Source organism: Cinclus cinclus, chromosome 2 (genome assembly GCF_963662255.1).
Source record: "Cinclus cinclus chromosome 2, bCinCin1.1, whole genome shotgun sequence".
NCBI classification, from domain to species: domain Eukaryota; kingdom Metazoa; phylum Chordata; class Aves; order Passeriformes; family Cinclidae; genus Cinclus; species Cinclus cinclus.
The window spans coordinates 92,188,181-92,201,727 of record NC_085047.1 but is presented as its reverse complement, the minus strand read 5'-3'; the positions used below and the strand labels follow the sequence as shown (position 1 = coordinate 92,201,727).

The following is a 13,547-nucleotide window of genomic DNA, read 5'->3' as shown; positions in this document are numbered from 1 at the left end:
GATTAATTTTATATTTCTATAGATGAGTTAAATAATGTATGATTAATATATAAAACCAGATTAATTTGTATATATTAAATATATAATGAGTGACCTCTCTGAAGTCAGAATCCTTGCTGATAGAGAGGTATTTCTTCATAGGATAATATTTAAATTAATAGGAAAGGGAAAGTGGTTTTCAAGAGAAGTTAAGCATATTAAGTAGTTGTTTCTTATTCAGGCAAAACTAGAATGCAAATTTTTTCACTTTTTTTTTTTTTTAATTTGGTGTGTTTAGTTTTAGTTTTGGGAAGGTGGCTTTTGGATTGTTTGGTGTGTGGTGTTTGGTAGTATTTGGAAGCAAAACCCAAACACTTTAAACTGTACAAATTCTGCTGCTGAATACATAAGGAAGGGAAATTAAATCCCCCTTCCTTCTCCATTCCTGTATTTGATATTAGTTGCAGCAACAGTAAGCTAAAAGGAATTGGTCAGAATATTTGTTTTAATTTGCTCTCCCCTTTAAAGTACATGATCTATAAGAATTGTGTTTGGTTTTATAGCATTACAACTCTGTTTCCAAAAGTTTAGAAAACTAATTGCAAGACTGTAAACATCATGACAACTTTTTTTAATGCGTGCTCTAAGAAAATATTCTTTCTCATAGAATATTCTTGAGAGAACTAGAAACCTATGTAGAATACCCAGAACTAGTAGGACGGTGCTTTCTGGATCAGGTATGTGTCACCTTTTGCTGGCACTTCATTCACAAACCTCTTTAGGGCTCTAAGATGTCAGAGTGATTCTCATGTAGCAATTACCACCACATCCCTTTTGTAATGTAATGACAAATGAGAGCATGTAATAGGTTGAGAATGTAGATGTTATTTGAGCGTTAGAGATATTTTCCCCTGTGCAGCACAATTGATTTTGCTAGAAAAGCCTACTGTCTTGTTAAAAGAAAACTGCTTTTTTAAAGTGGCAGTCAGGAAAGCATGAAGAGGAGTCATGCACTGCATTGTTTCACATCACTACAAATAGTTGGTTTACTAGGTTAGATTTCTTTATTGGATTGTTGTTTTGCTTTTTTCTCTTTTCTTTAAAGAGTACACCTCAACAGAGTAAATCCAAAATATTTTTGTTCCAAAAATAGAAAGCTATGACAAAAATAGACTTTTTAAATTGGGGATGTACTAAACAATGAGTCTCACCTGTAATATACTAAAGACTAAATCAGAATGTGTGTATGGAAATCAGGCTCCTGCTGTTGCTGCCTGCTGATGCTCTAAAGCTCCTGGGAGGAGCCATCCCTCTTCCTTCTGTTTAGTGGCTACATCCACGGAGATGGTGTTTCCTAAAACTGAGGGATGCAGGTACTTCTATGCCTGCTGATTTCCTACCTGGTCTTTCCTTTATATCTGTGGTTTCTACGACATCTTTTTCAACAGTTTTTATTTGCTTTCAGCAACCACTGAAGTCCTGCTATTCAATTTTTTGAAATAATAAGGGGGAACAAGTTGCTTGGCTTACCTTAGTGTGACTCCCAGTGAGAAACACATTTTTGAAATGAAAATAAAGAAAAAGAACAAAGTCTTTTAAAAAAGTTACACAGTGGGTCTCATGGCTGGGCACTCACAGAGATACTTTTCATATTGTAGTAGAAATATATTTGTAAATATATATTTCTTCATAAGGTGCTTAACATTCAACTGAAGCAAAAATTAACAGGAATGTTTTATTTTGCAAATTAGTAGCCATTACAAAATCAGTGATTTTGCAATTCCTTGAGGCATCCTAAGTAAAAAAACAATGATTCAATTTGTGGAGGTGGTGGGTTTTTTCATAGCCTTATTGAAAATGAAAAAAAAAATGTTATGAACTTTGTCTACTAAAGTCACAAGAATTCATGAACTTTTTGCTTGTCTCCCCAATTCCAGATGGAAGACTTCCAGATTTATGAAAAATACTGTCAAAATAAACCTCGATCTGAAAGTTTGTGGAGGCAGTTTTCAGACTCTGTATTCTTCCAGGTATGCTCGCTTGAATCCCTAAAATAAGAGTGGCTTTGGTTTTGTTGAGCTCTGGGGTTTTGTTGTTTGCTTTGTTTTTACTGAATCTTCTTAAGAACAAATGGCACAAATACTGATTAATGTCCTCATGAAATCCAACACTGATTATAGGAATGTCAGAAGAAACTCGACCACAAGCTCAGTTTGGACTCATACTTGCTGAAACCTGTTCAAAGAATAACCAAATACCAATTACTGCTAAAAGTAAGTATTACTAAACTATAATGCTAAGCAGATTCTACTTAATAGTAGCTTAAAAATTCACCTCAAACCAGATTTACTCTTGAGTTAAAATTGAGCTGTTAACAGCCTTTAAAGAACTAATTACTTTAGTCTTGTGTAAAGAGAGGAGAATTATAAAGGTTTTTGACTTAAGATATCTTAACTTCCTACAGTCCATAAGTAAATTCTTATTTTCATACTGTGAAGTCAGAGGAGTTCCACATGAACTTGCTGTTATGTGCATCTGTATCAAACTGGAAGATGCTGCTTCACCAACAATCCCTTTAGAGAAGGGATTCCTTTTTAAATGTGTAGACAATACCCAATGTAAATATGTTACTAACATGCCAGGCCTTGCCATAATCTAAAGAGTAAATTAAATTTGACCATGCTTTTAAATTTGCTCACTTCTAAAAAGTAACAAATAAAAAACCCCTATCTTTTATTTGAGGATTGTTGGTTTGGTTTAGTGGTTTTTTTTCTTTTTTTTTAATTGTAATGAAAAGGATGTTTGCAAAGTTAGTCTTGTAAAATTCTTACATACAGCTTAACAAAACCTCTCGACGAACAAAATATATTAGGCTAGTTAGCAGCAGAAATGAGAAGTAAATATTTAGGATCTATTGAGTTCCAGCCAGTATTGAACTAAATAGATTATATTGTAGAGAGCTTTACTTTGCTAACTTTAAAATCACAGAATCGTAGAATGGTTTGGGTTGGAAGGGACCTTAAAGATCATCTAATTCCAACCCCTCTGCCTAAACTTCAGTGTTAAAATTTGAGCATTCCTTGTTGCTGCTGTTTCTAAACCTAAGTGAGTGTGTTGTCATTCCCTTGTACTCAGGAAATGCTTAAGTACAGTAAGAACTGTGAAGGTGCTGAAGACCTTCAGGAAGCACTGACTTCTATCCTGGGCATTCTTAAAGCAGTTAATGATTCTATGCATCAGATAGCCATTACAGGCTATGATGTGAGTAGCAGTATTTTTGCTTACTTTTAATTTCCTTTTTTTTTTTTTAGATAAATATAAGCATACCCTATACTATGTACTAATAATGAGAAGAGTGTTTCACAAAACATGCCTTTAAACTTAATTGTGTAATGAAAATAATAGGAAAGGGTTCTCTTTATACTCTTTTGAAGTTTTCCTGCTATGACTAATGTTTTCCTCTATGTACCTAAATTTTTTCCTTTGATCTTTGTGTAAAACTACACCCAAAACTTTCAGTTCCCAAAAACACAACAAAACCCAAAGCAATACATAAGCAGATTTGGAGCAGAGTTTGGGGGTAAAAAAACCAAACAACTAAACATGTGTATTGTGCTTCCTTCTCTCTGTGTGTAGTTCTCTGGGTCTCTGCTACTGATATTCTCCACTGTAAAATCCTGCCAGAACAGTGTTGGCCAGTGAAAATTATATGTAAAAGTTCAACACTGACTTTATTGCATTTCCAAATCCAGCATAAACACTGATATGAGAGATAAGTGGGAACAACAGACTTCTAAAGACCTGTTCAGAGTCTATTTTAATCTGATATTGTCTCTGTAGTTACAAATATCACTGTTTTTTTTTGTTTTGTTTTGTTTTTTTGTTTTTTGTTGGGTTTTTTTTTTTTTGGTTCCAGGGAAACCTGAATGAGCTGGGCAAGCTTTTAATGCAGGGATCCTTCAATGTGTGGACTGATCATAAAAAGGGTCACACAAAGGTGAAAGATTTGGCACGCTTCAAGCCAATGCAGCGACACCTCTTCCTCCATGAGAAAGCAGTGCTGTTCTGTAAAAAGCGAGAAGAAAATGGAGAGGGATATGAGAAAGCACCTTCTTACAGCTACAAACACTCCTTAAATGTAAGATACTGATCAGTCCTGATGGTCAAGGTACTGAGGGCTTAGCCTGCAGTAATAACAACATTCTTATTTTATGTGTGCAACCTGTGCTGCAGCATTGTTTGGGAACTTCACTCTTTCAGACAAACCTGACGGGTGCTGCAGGTCTATGTTAATTTGTGTTGCTGTCTGTCCAGCTGAATGGCAGTTGCATTAATCCCACAGAAAATGTAGGGAAAGGTAATGTAAAAATCATGAAGGATTTGGTGGTCTGGATTTTAAAGGTGACATTTTACAAGTCAGTCTCAATCTAAATGTACCTAAACCCTTCTTCCCTCCAAGGCAGCGAGGCTGATACAAAGCACTAAATCTCTTGTCTCCAACATGCAGATCACAAATTGTTAGCTATTCTTTTCCTTGTGCAAGAAGCCAGATGGGGTTTTCTTTTTAATAAATAAGGCACCAAAGAATACCAGCAGCTGCCTTCTTCTGTTTTTAACATAATTGCAATGCAGTAGGTCAGCTTCTGTTCTCTTTGCTTCCAGATGGCTGCAGTTGGAATAACAGAAAATGTCAAAGGCGATGCAAAAAAATTTGAAATCTGGTATAATGCAAGGGAAGAAGTTTACATTATACAGGTAAATGACATTGCCCTACATTAAAAAAAAAAAAAATCATAGAAAAGGGGAGCAGGAGTCTAACCTTAAGAAGATCTGGAGGGTTTTTTTTTTCTTTTTTATATCACTAAGAGAATGTGATGAGGAAATGTAGGAAAGAAAAAGAGAAACTAAATCATATTTCAATGGAAAAGTCTTCTGAGGGGAAAAAAAAATCATGTTTTACAATGTCCATAGAGGATAGTGTGTACACCATCACTGTAGCTGTCACTGGAGTGGTGGATGGATTGGGAGATGGGGTTTGGCTGAAGAACATGCACAGCTTCTGCCTCAGCCTGTTCCTGTGGCTACAACCAGCTTCTGTTCATGGAAGCACTGGAGAGGGAGCTTTGTCCCTCCCTCTTGAATGATTCTTCTGAGGCTATGTTTTAGCATGCAACTATCTGTGTAATAACTATTCTGTGCTTGAAGGCTGATTGTATTTATTTTTGGGTAGGCACCAACCCCTGAAGTTAAAGCTACTTGGGTAAATGAAATAAGAAAAGTGCTGACAAGTCAACTGCAGGCATGCAGAGGTAAAATACTTTGGAGATTTTCTTTTCTCTTTTTTCTTTTTCCAATTTTTAAAATCTATTTTCTCTTTGATCTTCAGATCCTCCCCTGTAGATCTTCCCCATGTAGTACACAAATCAATTTTAATAGTTCTTTTTCTTTCCTCTGTTACAGAAGCTAGTCAGCACAGGACACTAGAACAAACACAGAGCTTACCTCTACCACTACCAGCATCATCCTGTGCAAGGTAAATATGTTGTCACATCAGCCTGGCTATCTTGTAAATATACTAAAACATCTGATTTGCAGCTCTTCATTGCTCCTACCCCTTAATACTGGTCCTTGTGTTTTAAGGTTTTGGTTTAGTTCTCTTCCTACTATAAAGCTGTAAAGCCTGGAATTTTTACATCTGCAGAACTGTTAAACTGAGCAGCAGTGGCATGTGTTGTGCCAGTTGATAGAGAATGCCACAGAAATGTAATTTTCTGCACCAGCCAAAATCCTGGTGGTATTATGTGTCAGCTTATTGAGCAGCTGATTACATAGATTACGGTCCAGACAAGAGAGTTTTATGGAGCAGCCTTTTTCTTCCTCCACTGTTCTTTTCCTTTACTTTTTCATCCTTTTCCAATGTCATGTTACCTTCTTTTTTGTCTTTTTCACAGCAGCATCTTTTCTCTGTCTTGTTCTTTTACTCTAATTTACCTTTTTTTTTAACCTAAGTAATGTGTCGATTCCTCCAGTGTCCCAGTTTCTGGGTGAAGTTTTCTCTTTTTTTCCATCCTTCACCATACCAACCTATATATCTTCTGTTCCCATCTGTTTGTTCTGCCCTTGCCTTATACCTCTCTTTAATCTTCTGCTACTCAGTCTGGTTTTTCATATGTGTGTATATACTTATCCATAAGCTCATATCCATAAGTTATGTGCTCAAATACACATTGGTAACTCTCTGCCTTGCATCTCTTATGCATCTACTTATTGCTCAGGGAGAATTTCCCAGACACATGATATTTGTGAAATGGCTTTATCCCATTCCCAGGTGGAGTTGTGATGGGAATCCACTGCAAAGTCCCTCATTTGTTCCTGTACTAAGAGCTTTTGAGAGGCAGAGTTTATTCCTTTATCTTTCTTCTTTTATTCCTAGTACATTCAGGAGGAACCTGTTAGCTGCAAGTGAGTGGAAGTTGTCCTGAGCCATCTTTTCAGTATCTCCCACTGCCATAGTACATGTGATTGCAGTTAGTCAGGAGAGGTATTTCTCATTTGTATGTTATCATGGTCTTTAAATGCACAGTCACCAATGACTTTTTCAGTCCCGGAAGCTGCAGTCTGGGAATTAACAAATCAGTGTTTTTCGATCTATATATCTGTATGTAAAAGCCTGTGATTGGATTGATTGTCTTCATTCTCTTCCAATAAACAGTCCTTCACGAAACCTCATCAGAAATACCAAAAAAATGGAGGAGAAAAAAGCTGATCTCACAAGTCTAGAAGGTTGTGGCACTACAGTAACACCAAAGTACCCTGAGAAAGGCAAAGGTGAGTTTGCCCATACATGCTACGGTCTTTAATTGCAAGGAGCATGCCTGCACTGCAGATGCACAGGCAGATCCACCAGCAGAGTAGCCACAGTAGTGCAGGGGAGGCAGCAGGACTCCTGAACGAGCAGGGCTTTGCTCTTTTCAGCCCTAGGGCAGCCCACCTACAAAGTGCTGCCCACGCTGCACCAGAGTGCTGGTCCCATTTGCCCTTAGCTTGGGAGCAATTTCTTCTGCATTCTAATGTGTGGTGTAGACAGGCCCAAAGCTTTCTTGAATGGATGGTAGCTAAAGGCAGGTGGGAGCTATTTGTTACAACACCCAAGACTGCAGCAGGTCTTCTCTTAAAGCTGCCCAGCTTCTCAGGGCTCTCTTTATCTGAAATAATTTCTTGGCATTACCTGACGTGAGAGAGAGGATGTTTTTGTTTTGCTATGTTTTTTTCTCTTTAATTTTTTTTCCCATCATGGAAATTATGTAATGAACCACTGTCAGTACAAGCCCTTGCTCAGCAAGAACAGCTGGACACTTCTATTGTACTTGGACTTTCAGCTGCCCTTTCTCATCCCAACATGCAGGTTCCCTGGCACAGCTGCAAATGACTTTTTGCCTTGATCTTTTTATGGCCTTCTCCCTTTTCTTTCTGTCTCTCTCTTCCTTTGTAGACAACACTAGCTCTACTTCAGAATGCTCTGTACTGTCAAAAAAGCGCTTTACGCTGCAGGGCTTTACTAACCTCAAAATTCAGAAAGGTAACTTTAAAAAAGGCTAGACTGTTTTTTGTGTAAGGCTGTAATTGAAGCATCACCTTGTATGTGTGTGTAGTGTGATAGGTTTTCAGTGTACACACTAGCTTGTTCTTCCAAGGTCAAGCTAGGTTCCTTAGTCAGTGCCTCTGACAGGGAGATTTCAAGGAAAGCCAGCTCCAGAGTGGGAGGGGGAGATGCAGCTAGGATAAGTGGTGCTGGGGAGATACAAAAGGAGTGTGGTTTCCAGTGCCTCCAATCTCACTGCCAAGGACAGAGTGCCCCATTATATAGTGCCCCATTCCTGTAGAAAAACTAGAAGAAGGAAGTTGTCTTCTGACCGGACACCTGGCCTGCTTCTAGCTTCAGTGGATCTGCCCCAAATGCACTTGTACTTGGCAAAAAGGAATCAAGGTGATTCTGTGAAGATTTTATAGGGGATTTTTATTGGAATCCTTTGCTTGCAACAAAATTCTCAAAGCATAAATAACTACAGCAGAATGACAATGTTTCGCTGGATAAAAAAAATAAGTATGAATTTCCCTGTTCTTCTAGAAATGGTCTTTGCCTCTTTTTTTAAAACAGGCACTAAGAATTTGAGACTTTTCTTGCTTCCTCCAGCCAAGTAATCACACTGGTACAGTCACTTCTTGCTTTGAAGGGCTGTCTTTGAACAGTCTGAATCGCTTTAAGATGATGGCACTTGTTCAACAGCATGGTATTTTTTTCCTCACAAGCATCCTTCCAGAATGCCTGTTTAAAACCCGATTACCTTTGAGTTCTTTCTGGAGAGACTCTAGGATTGTGTATCTAATGCTATGGAGGTGAGCACTAATGTCCCATGCTTGCCTTGACAGAAACTCCATCTCCTTCTGCTAAAAGCCAGACATTGCCAATGATCCTTCTTACAGGACCAGGTATTGCTGCAGCACTAGTTTTACATTAAAATGATTGCTTAATTTGGTAATGTTTGTCTGAAATTGAAGTTAATTATATTCAGTTGATGTCTAGTCAATTTATAAAAGTTTACATATATTTTCATCTATTACTGTAACATAAATTTATCAATTTATCTTCAAATAACTACTTGTAAATAGTTAATTCCTTCTGCTACCAGTGACAGCTACTATCAGATTACAGAAATCCACTTGTTTTCCAGTGTAAACTCAAAGGTATTAGCATGCAATCCACCTACTATCTTTCTTCCAGTTCTTCAATATCTGTCTTCTGTGTTTTTTACCTATTCATCCTCCTGCAGCTTCTCCTACCAGTCCTGACAAAAAAGCCAAACGGCACGAAGTAGTGAGTGACCCAACTCCTTTTGGTTTAAGAGGTACAGTGATGCCACATCTTGTAACTCCACAAGTACCTACACATCCCTCATGTGATATGTTACATCAGAGTGCTGGGAATATCTGTATGATGCTGTTGTGTGCAGGAGTATTGACATCAGCTATGTTTTTCCAAGTGGATCTATATATACTGGTTTTAACAGCACAACTGGTTGAAGTTTTACCTTGGTTTAAATAAAGTAGCATATGGGTAACTAGTTTTTAGTAGATAGGGGAAAGAGATCTGCTGCTGAAGAAAGAGCCAGAAGCCATGTGTTTAATGGAATACAGGGCTGTCTAGCTACTCTGAGACCATGGTTTTCCATGTCTTAGAATCCTTCTGTCACTGGGGCCCTTGTGGAGAGGATTTAGCTCTTTAAAAAGCAAAACAAATTCCAAAACTCAGATCACTGTCATGAGGAATTTCCATTTTAGATCTATTTATTTATTATAGATCTATGTATTTATCACTGCAGACACAGCCCTGTTGCATCTTTCTTTGGGTCATAGTAGGAAACTTTTACCACCCTGTGAATCCCAGATGACTTAACTGAACTCTTTGCAGCAATTTGCCTCCCATCCTCCCAACTCACAACTAAGCAGAGAATATGAAAGTATTTCAATTAAACAATCCATTTCTAACTAGCAGGGCTGATGGTGAAAGTTTGAGTACAAATCCCCAGGGCTAATTAACTAGAGTAGTAGAGAGTACAAGGAGAGCAGTCCCTCTCCTGACTCTTTCCACCACTGTCTCCTTTAGAAAATATTAGTCTAAAGGTGAAGCTATTTCAATCCCTGCCATGAGCCTTCTCTCCAGGCTTCTGAAGTCTTTGTCTTGTCTGTGGAAATGGTGCAAGCTCAGCTGCTGTGCTGGGGTAACTGCAACACCATTCACCTCGCTGAGCAGCAGGCAATTTAATCCTGGGCTAGACCCCTGCAGAAACACCACAAGGGGGATATGAGAGTTACAAGGTTATTCTTCTGCAGGGAACAGGCAAAACTGAAATCTCCAGGTACCATGGAAATCCCCCTCGGCCCAAAGATGTCTGAAAGAAAAGTGTGTCTTACGGCCTTTTCTTCAGGGGCTGGAATTTTCCAAGGAAGGGATTCCTTGATCATTGCTGATTTACAGTAAAATTATTGTGTCCTTGGAACATACTTACCTCATTTGGTGTTCTGTCCTAGAAGCATCTTACTTTATGAAACTACTAAACCAGTTAAATTAATTTAAAAGATCTACTAAGTCCTCCTTCTGTCTTGCACCTTCCAATCTCTTTTCTGGCACTTCATCTCCAGCTCAAAGAGGGGTAAGCAGGGAGCTGACACAGGCATTTCGGGATGACACTGCACCATGTGATGGCCACAGCGGAGCACATGGCCCCCATTCATTTCCTTTCACTGCTGTATTGCTCTGATTTAGGCTGAAGTGAGCTCAAGAAATATGAATTAGTGTCAGAATTATATGTTGTAGGCTGATCATAGCTCTTTGGAGAAACCTGTTAGACTATTTCTAAAGGGAAGCAGTTAATGAATTCTTGGTTTTCCTGGGACCATTATATCTAAAATAATTTCTGAATAACCTTGTCTTTTCTCAGCACTGTCTTCTCTTTTCCTGCCTTTCCTGCCTTACTAGGCAGCTCTGATGTAGTCCCACCCTGCAGAACACACACACAGGTTGAATATGCGTGCATAATTTTGGTCCCAGCATTCGCTAATATGAATACTACCATAGTGACCAGCTCCCTTCCCAGGAGGAGATGGGTTTTTATAAAGACTTGTTAATCGTGGAGTGCCAGCTTGTATGAGGAGGAGTAGTATCATTGGTATTGCAGGATCAGGTCAGTCTGCTCTTAGTACATCAGCACAATATAAGAAAACAAAGAGGCTGAGGGGCAAGAGCTGTTACCCAAAATGTACGCAAGCTGTAACCCAGTGAGTATGAGGTTACAGGCACTCAGTGATTTCACTTTCTTTTTCTTCTGTGCAACTCATTGGTTCTGTTTCTAATGAGAGCTTGGAACAATCAGGAAAAAACAAGTTTTCTTTTGTTGCATTGTTCTTAGAAATAACAGAAATGGTTTCTGTTGTGTCCAACAAGCCAATTACAAGATGTAAGCTTCCAAGGAAATTTACGTGGAATACAGCAGAAATTCATTACTCAGTTTCTTCACAGATAGAAGTTCATTCTTAACCCTGGACAGGGCCAAATGGGTCAATACTTCCCAATCTTGTGCAGGTCACTCAGCAGCATAGGCAAGGTAAAAATCCCACTCCATTTGGTGTGCTCTGGATGTGATTCCTTTCTATGATTTCTTTGGCTTTATTCTGATGCTGCTCAGTTTTTTCCCAATGCACTGGCATGAACAGCTGTGTGACAAATGTCTCAGGATCAGTGCAAAGAAAAATGTGTGGTGCTTTCTCAATTTAACTAATAGTTACATAAAATGGGAGGTTTGTTCTTCTTTTCATAGAGTTTCACCTTTGTTAATATTTGGCTTGAAACAAAAGCTTGCTCACAAATACTTGTCTCTTTTATTATTACTTTTTTTTTTTATTATAAGCTCAACACATTTATTAGCAGCTGCTGAACTTGGTGTAAAACATCCCACCAATGAAATCTAACACAGTTTTATTTGAAAGAGGATTTTTGTGCACTCTGGATATGATTCAGCTTTATGAATAAATTAAATGCTTCACCCTGAGAGAGAAAAAGCAGTAAATGACAGGCAGGAGACTGCTGTTGTGGTGTTTGGTGCAGTGACTTAACACCAAGATAGTTCAGAGTACTTAAGTATTCTTGCATCAGCCTGAACGCAAATAACGGGCTACCTTGTCAGGTAGTACAAGTGCTTGTAACTTGTGTGGAATTTTTTGACAGTGCTTAACAATGTGAAGGAGGAAATGCTTATCTATCCCTTATTCCAGCAAGCTGGTTAGGTTGCTTTGGGTGACAACCCTGTGTGTTCAACCTCTTCCCAGAAAGTGTATGTTCCTGTCTTCTGCCTCCTTCCCAGAAAAAAATGTTATCTATCCTTTGTTTATCTCTGTATAATATATATTTATTATACAATTTTTTATATATATATTTGCTTTTCAGTTGGAAATTTGCATTCTCTCCATTCATTTCCCTTTATAAAAATCCAAAGGGCTAAATTCACTGCCATGCATTTCCACAACTCTATTAACTCAGATGGAAACAGGCCAACTTTTGCCAGCAGTGAATTTCACCCAGTAATAAGTAACCTCCCTGTGTCAGTTTTTCTCCTGTTTATGTTTATGAGTTTTTCAGTGGGGAGAATGTTTCTCCTGGTCAGTGGCTCACTGCTGTGAAGTTAACTGTTGGCTGTCCTTCCCCAAGGCTGGGCCAAACCATCCCATTCTCTTGATGCATCCGAAGAAAATGACGGCTGGTCTAGTGCAGAAGAACCGCTGAATTCATCGGATGCAGAGGAAGAAGGAGGAGGAGGGGGTGGCGAGATGAAGCTGGTAACCAGAAATGCTTTCCTATGGAGCTAAGCAAGTGCTACAAGCACAGTGTGTGCAGCAGGACTCAGGAAAGTTTTTGAAACTGGCAGGAGGGAAAGTGTCCACTTTGAAATGCCCAGCTGGGCAATATTCCCAGGGAAATGGAGAAGATCCCCTTCTCTTAAATCAGCCCTGTGTTTGTACCTTGGGGAGGTCCCTCTGTGCCTTTGCATACCTGCAGCCCAGCGAGTCATGGCTGCTTGTGCCATGATACAGCAATCAAGAGATGACAGGTTCAGTGACCATGTCAGTAGACTTCCACACAGACACCATGGCATGGGTTTGCCAGGTTTTCTGTTTCTTTTGGTTTTGTTTTCTGTAGCCATATGAATTAATTGTTGTAGTGGGAGCATTTCATTGAATGTTTTTCAGGGTATGACAATTAATGTATTGAATTTGCATGTAATCATTCAGCAGAATTTTAATGCCACAGTATGTATATTTTCACCATCTTCAGCAAGTACGTACATGAGAAAGAAGGGAAAGTATTATAACTACATAATGAAAGCTGCAACATATCTTAAAGTGCTCAACAGAAATAATTTGTTTTCTTTCCTCTGTGTGCATTTAGACTCCTGGTAAATATACAGTTGTGACTGACTATGACAAAGGAGTTTCCGAAGAATTTACGGTGAAAAGTGGAGATCTAGTTCAACTGATTCGTGAAGGGGAGGATGGACTTTGGTACGCAGATCTGTGTTTGGAAATTTTTATACACAGAACTGTGTTTAGAAGGCAGATGTTTAGGTTAAAACTTTCAAAGGCATCAAATGAAAAAGTCTGACTTCTGATTTTTATATGTTTCTTTAGGTTTGTAAGGAACCTGAGCAGTGGTAGAGAAGGTTGGATTCCAGCAAACAATCTGCTGATGCTCATAGGCAACTCAAAATCAGCTCAATCATTAAGCAGCTCTGGTAGGCTCTGTATTTTAAATGAGTTCATTGTCTCTTTGAAGATTGCTATTGTCAAAGAAAGTAATGAAAAACAACCACTATATAACATATTCCTGTTTTCTTTTTTTTTTCTTTTTGTCCCTTTTCCCAGAATCAGGCACTGCCTCCAGCAATTTGAGCACATCATCAAGTTGCAGTGATAGCTGCAATGTCAGTAGCACCAGCTTCTCTGACATTAAGGGTTAA

The 13,547-nt window shown here is 38.6% G+C and overlaps 1 protein-coding gene across 6 annotated transcripts in view; it reads left to right on the top strand.

Annotated features, from left to right (window-relative positions):
- Nucleotides 1-13,547, top strand: part of MCF2L (MCF.2 cell line derived transforming sequence like) — a 141,208-nt gene extending 127,661 nt beyond the window's left edge. For 2 of the 6 annotated variants that reach the window (XM_062515086.1, XM_062515087.1), the window contains exons 18-30: nt 647-716; nt 1,917-2,009; nt 2,160-2,252; nt 3,115-3,240; nt 3,896-4,117; nt 4,642-4,734; nt 5,210-5,288; nt 5,440-5,512; nt 6,692-6,807; nt 12,242-12,369; nt 12,980-13,092; nt 13,219-13,322; nt 13,453-13,547. In XM_062515086.1, the coding sequence (XP_062371070.1) occupies nt 647-716; nt 1,917-2,009; nt 2,160-2,252; nt 3,115-3,240; nt 3,896-4,117; nt 4,642-4,734; nt 5,210-5,288; nt 5,440-5,512; nt 6,692-6,807; nt 12,242-12,369; nt 12,980-13,092; nt 13,219-13,322; nt 13,453-13,547 (1,405 nt within the window). Of the gene's footprint in view, nt 1-646; nt 717-1,916; nt 2,010-2,159; nt 2,253-3,114; nt 3,241-3,895; nt 4,118-4,641; nt 4,735-5,209; nt 5,289-5,439; nt 5,513-6,691; nt 6,808-7,471; nt 7,559-8,409; nt 8,470-8,810; nt 8,886-12,241; nt 12,370-12,979; nt 13,093-13,218; nt 13,323-13,452 lie in introns of all 6 variants that reach the window. The other 4 variants (XM_062515083.1, XM_062515084.1, XM_062515088.1 and 1 more) reach the window with 4 other exon arrangements.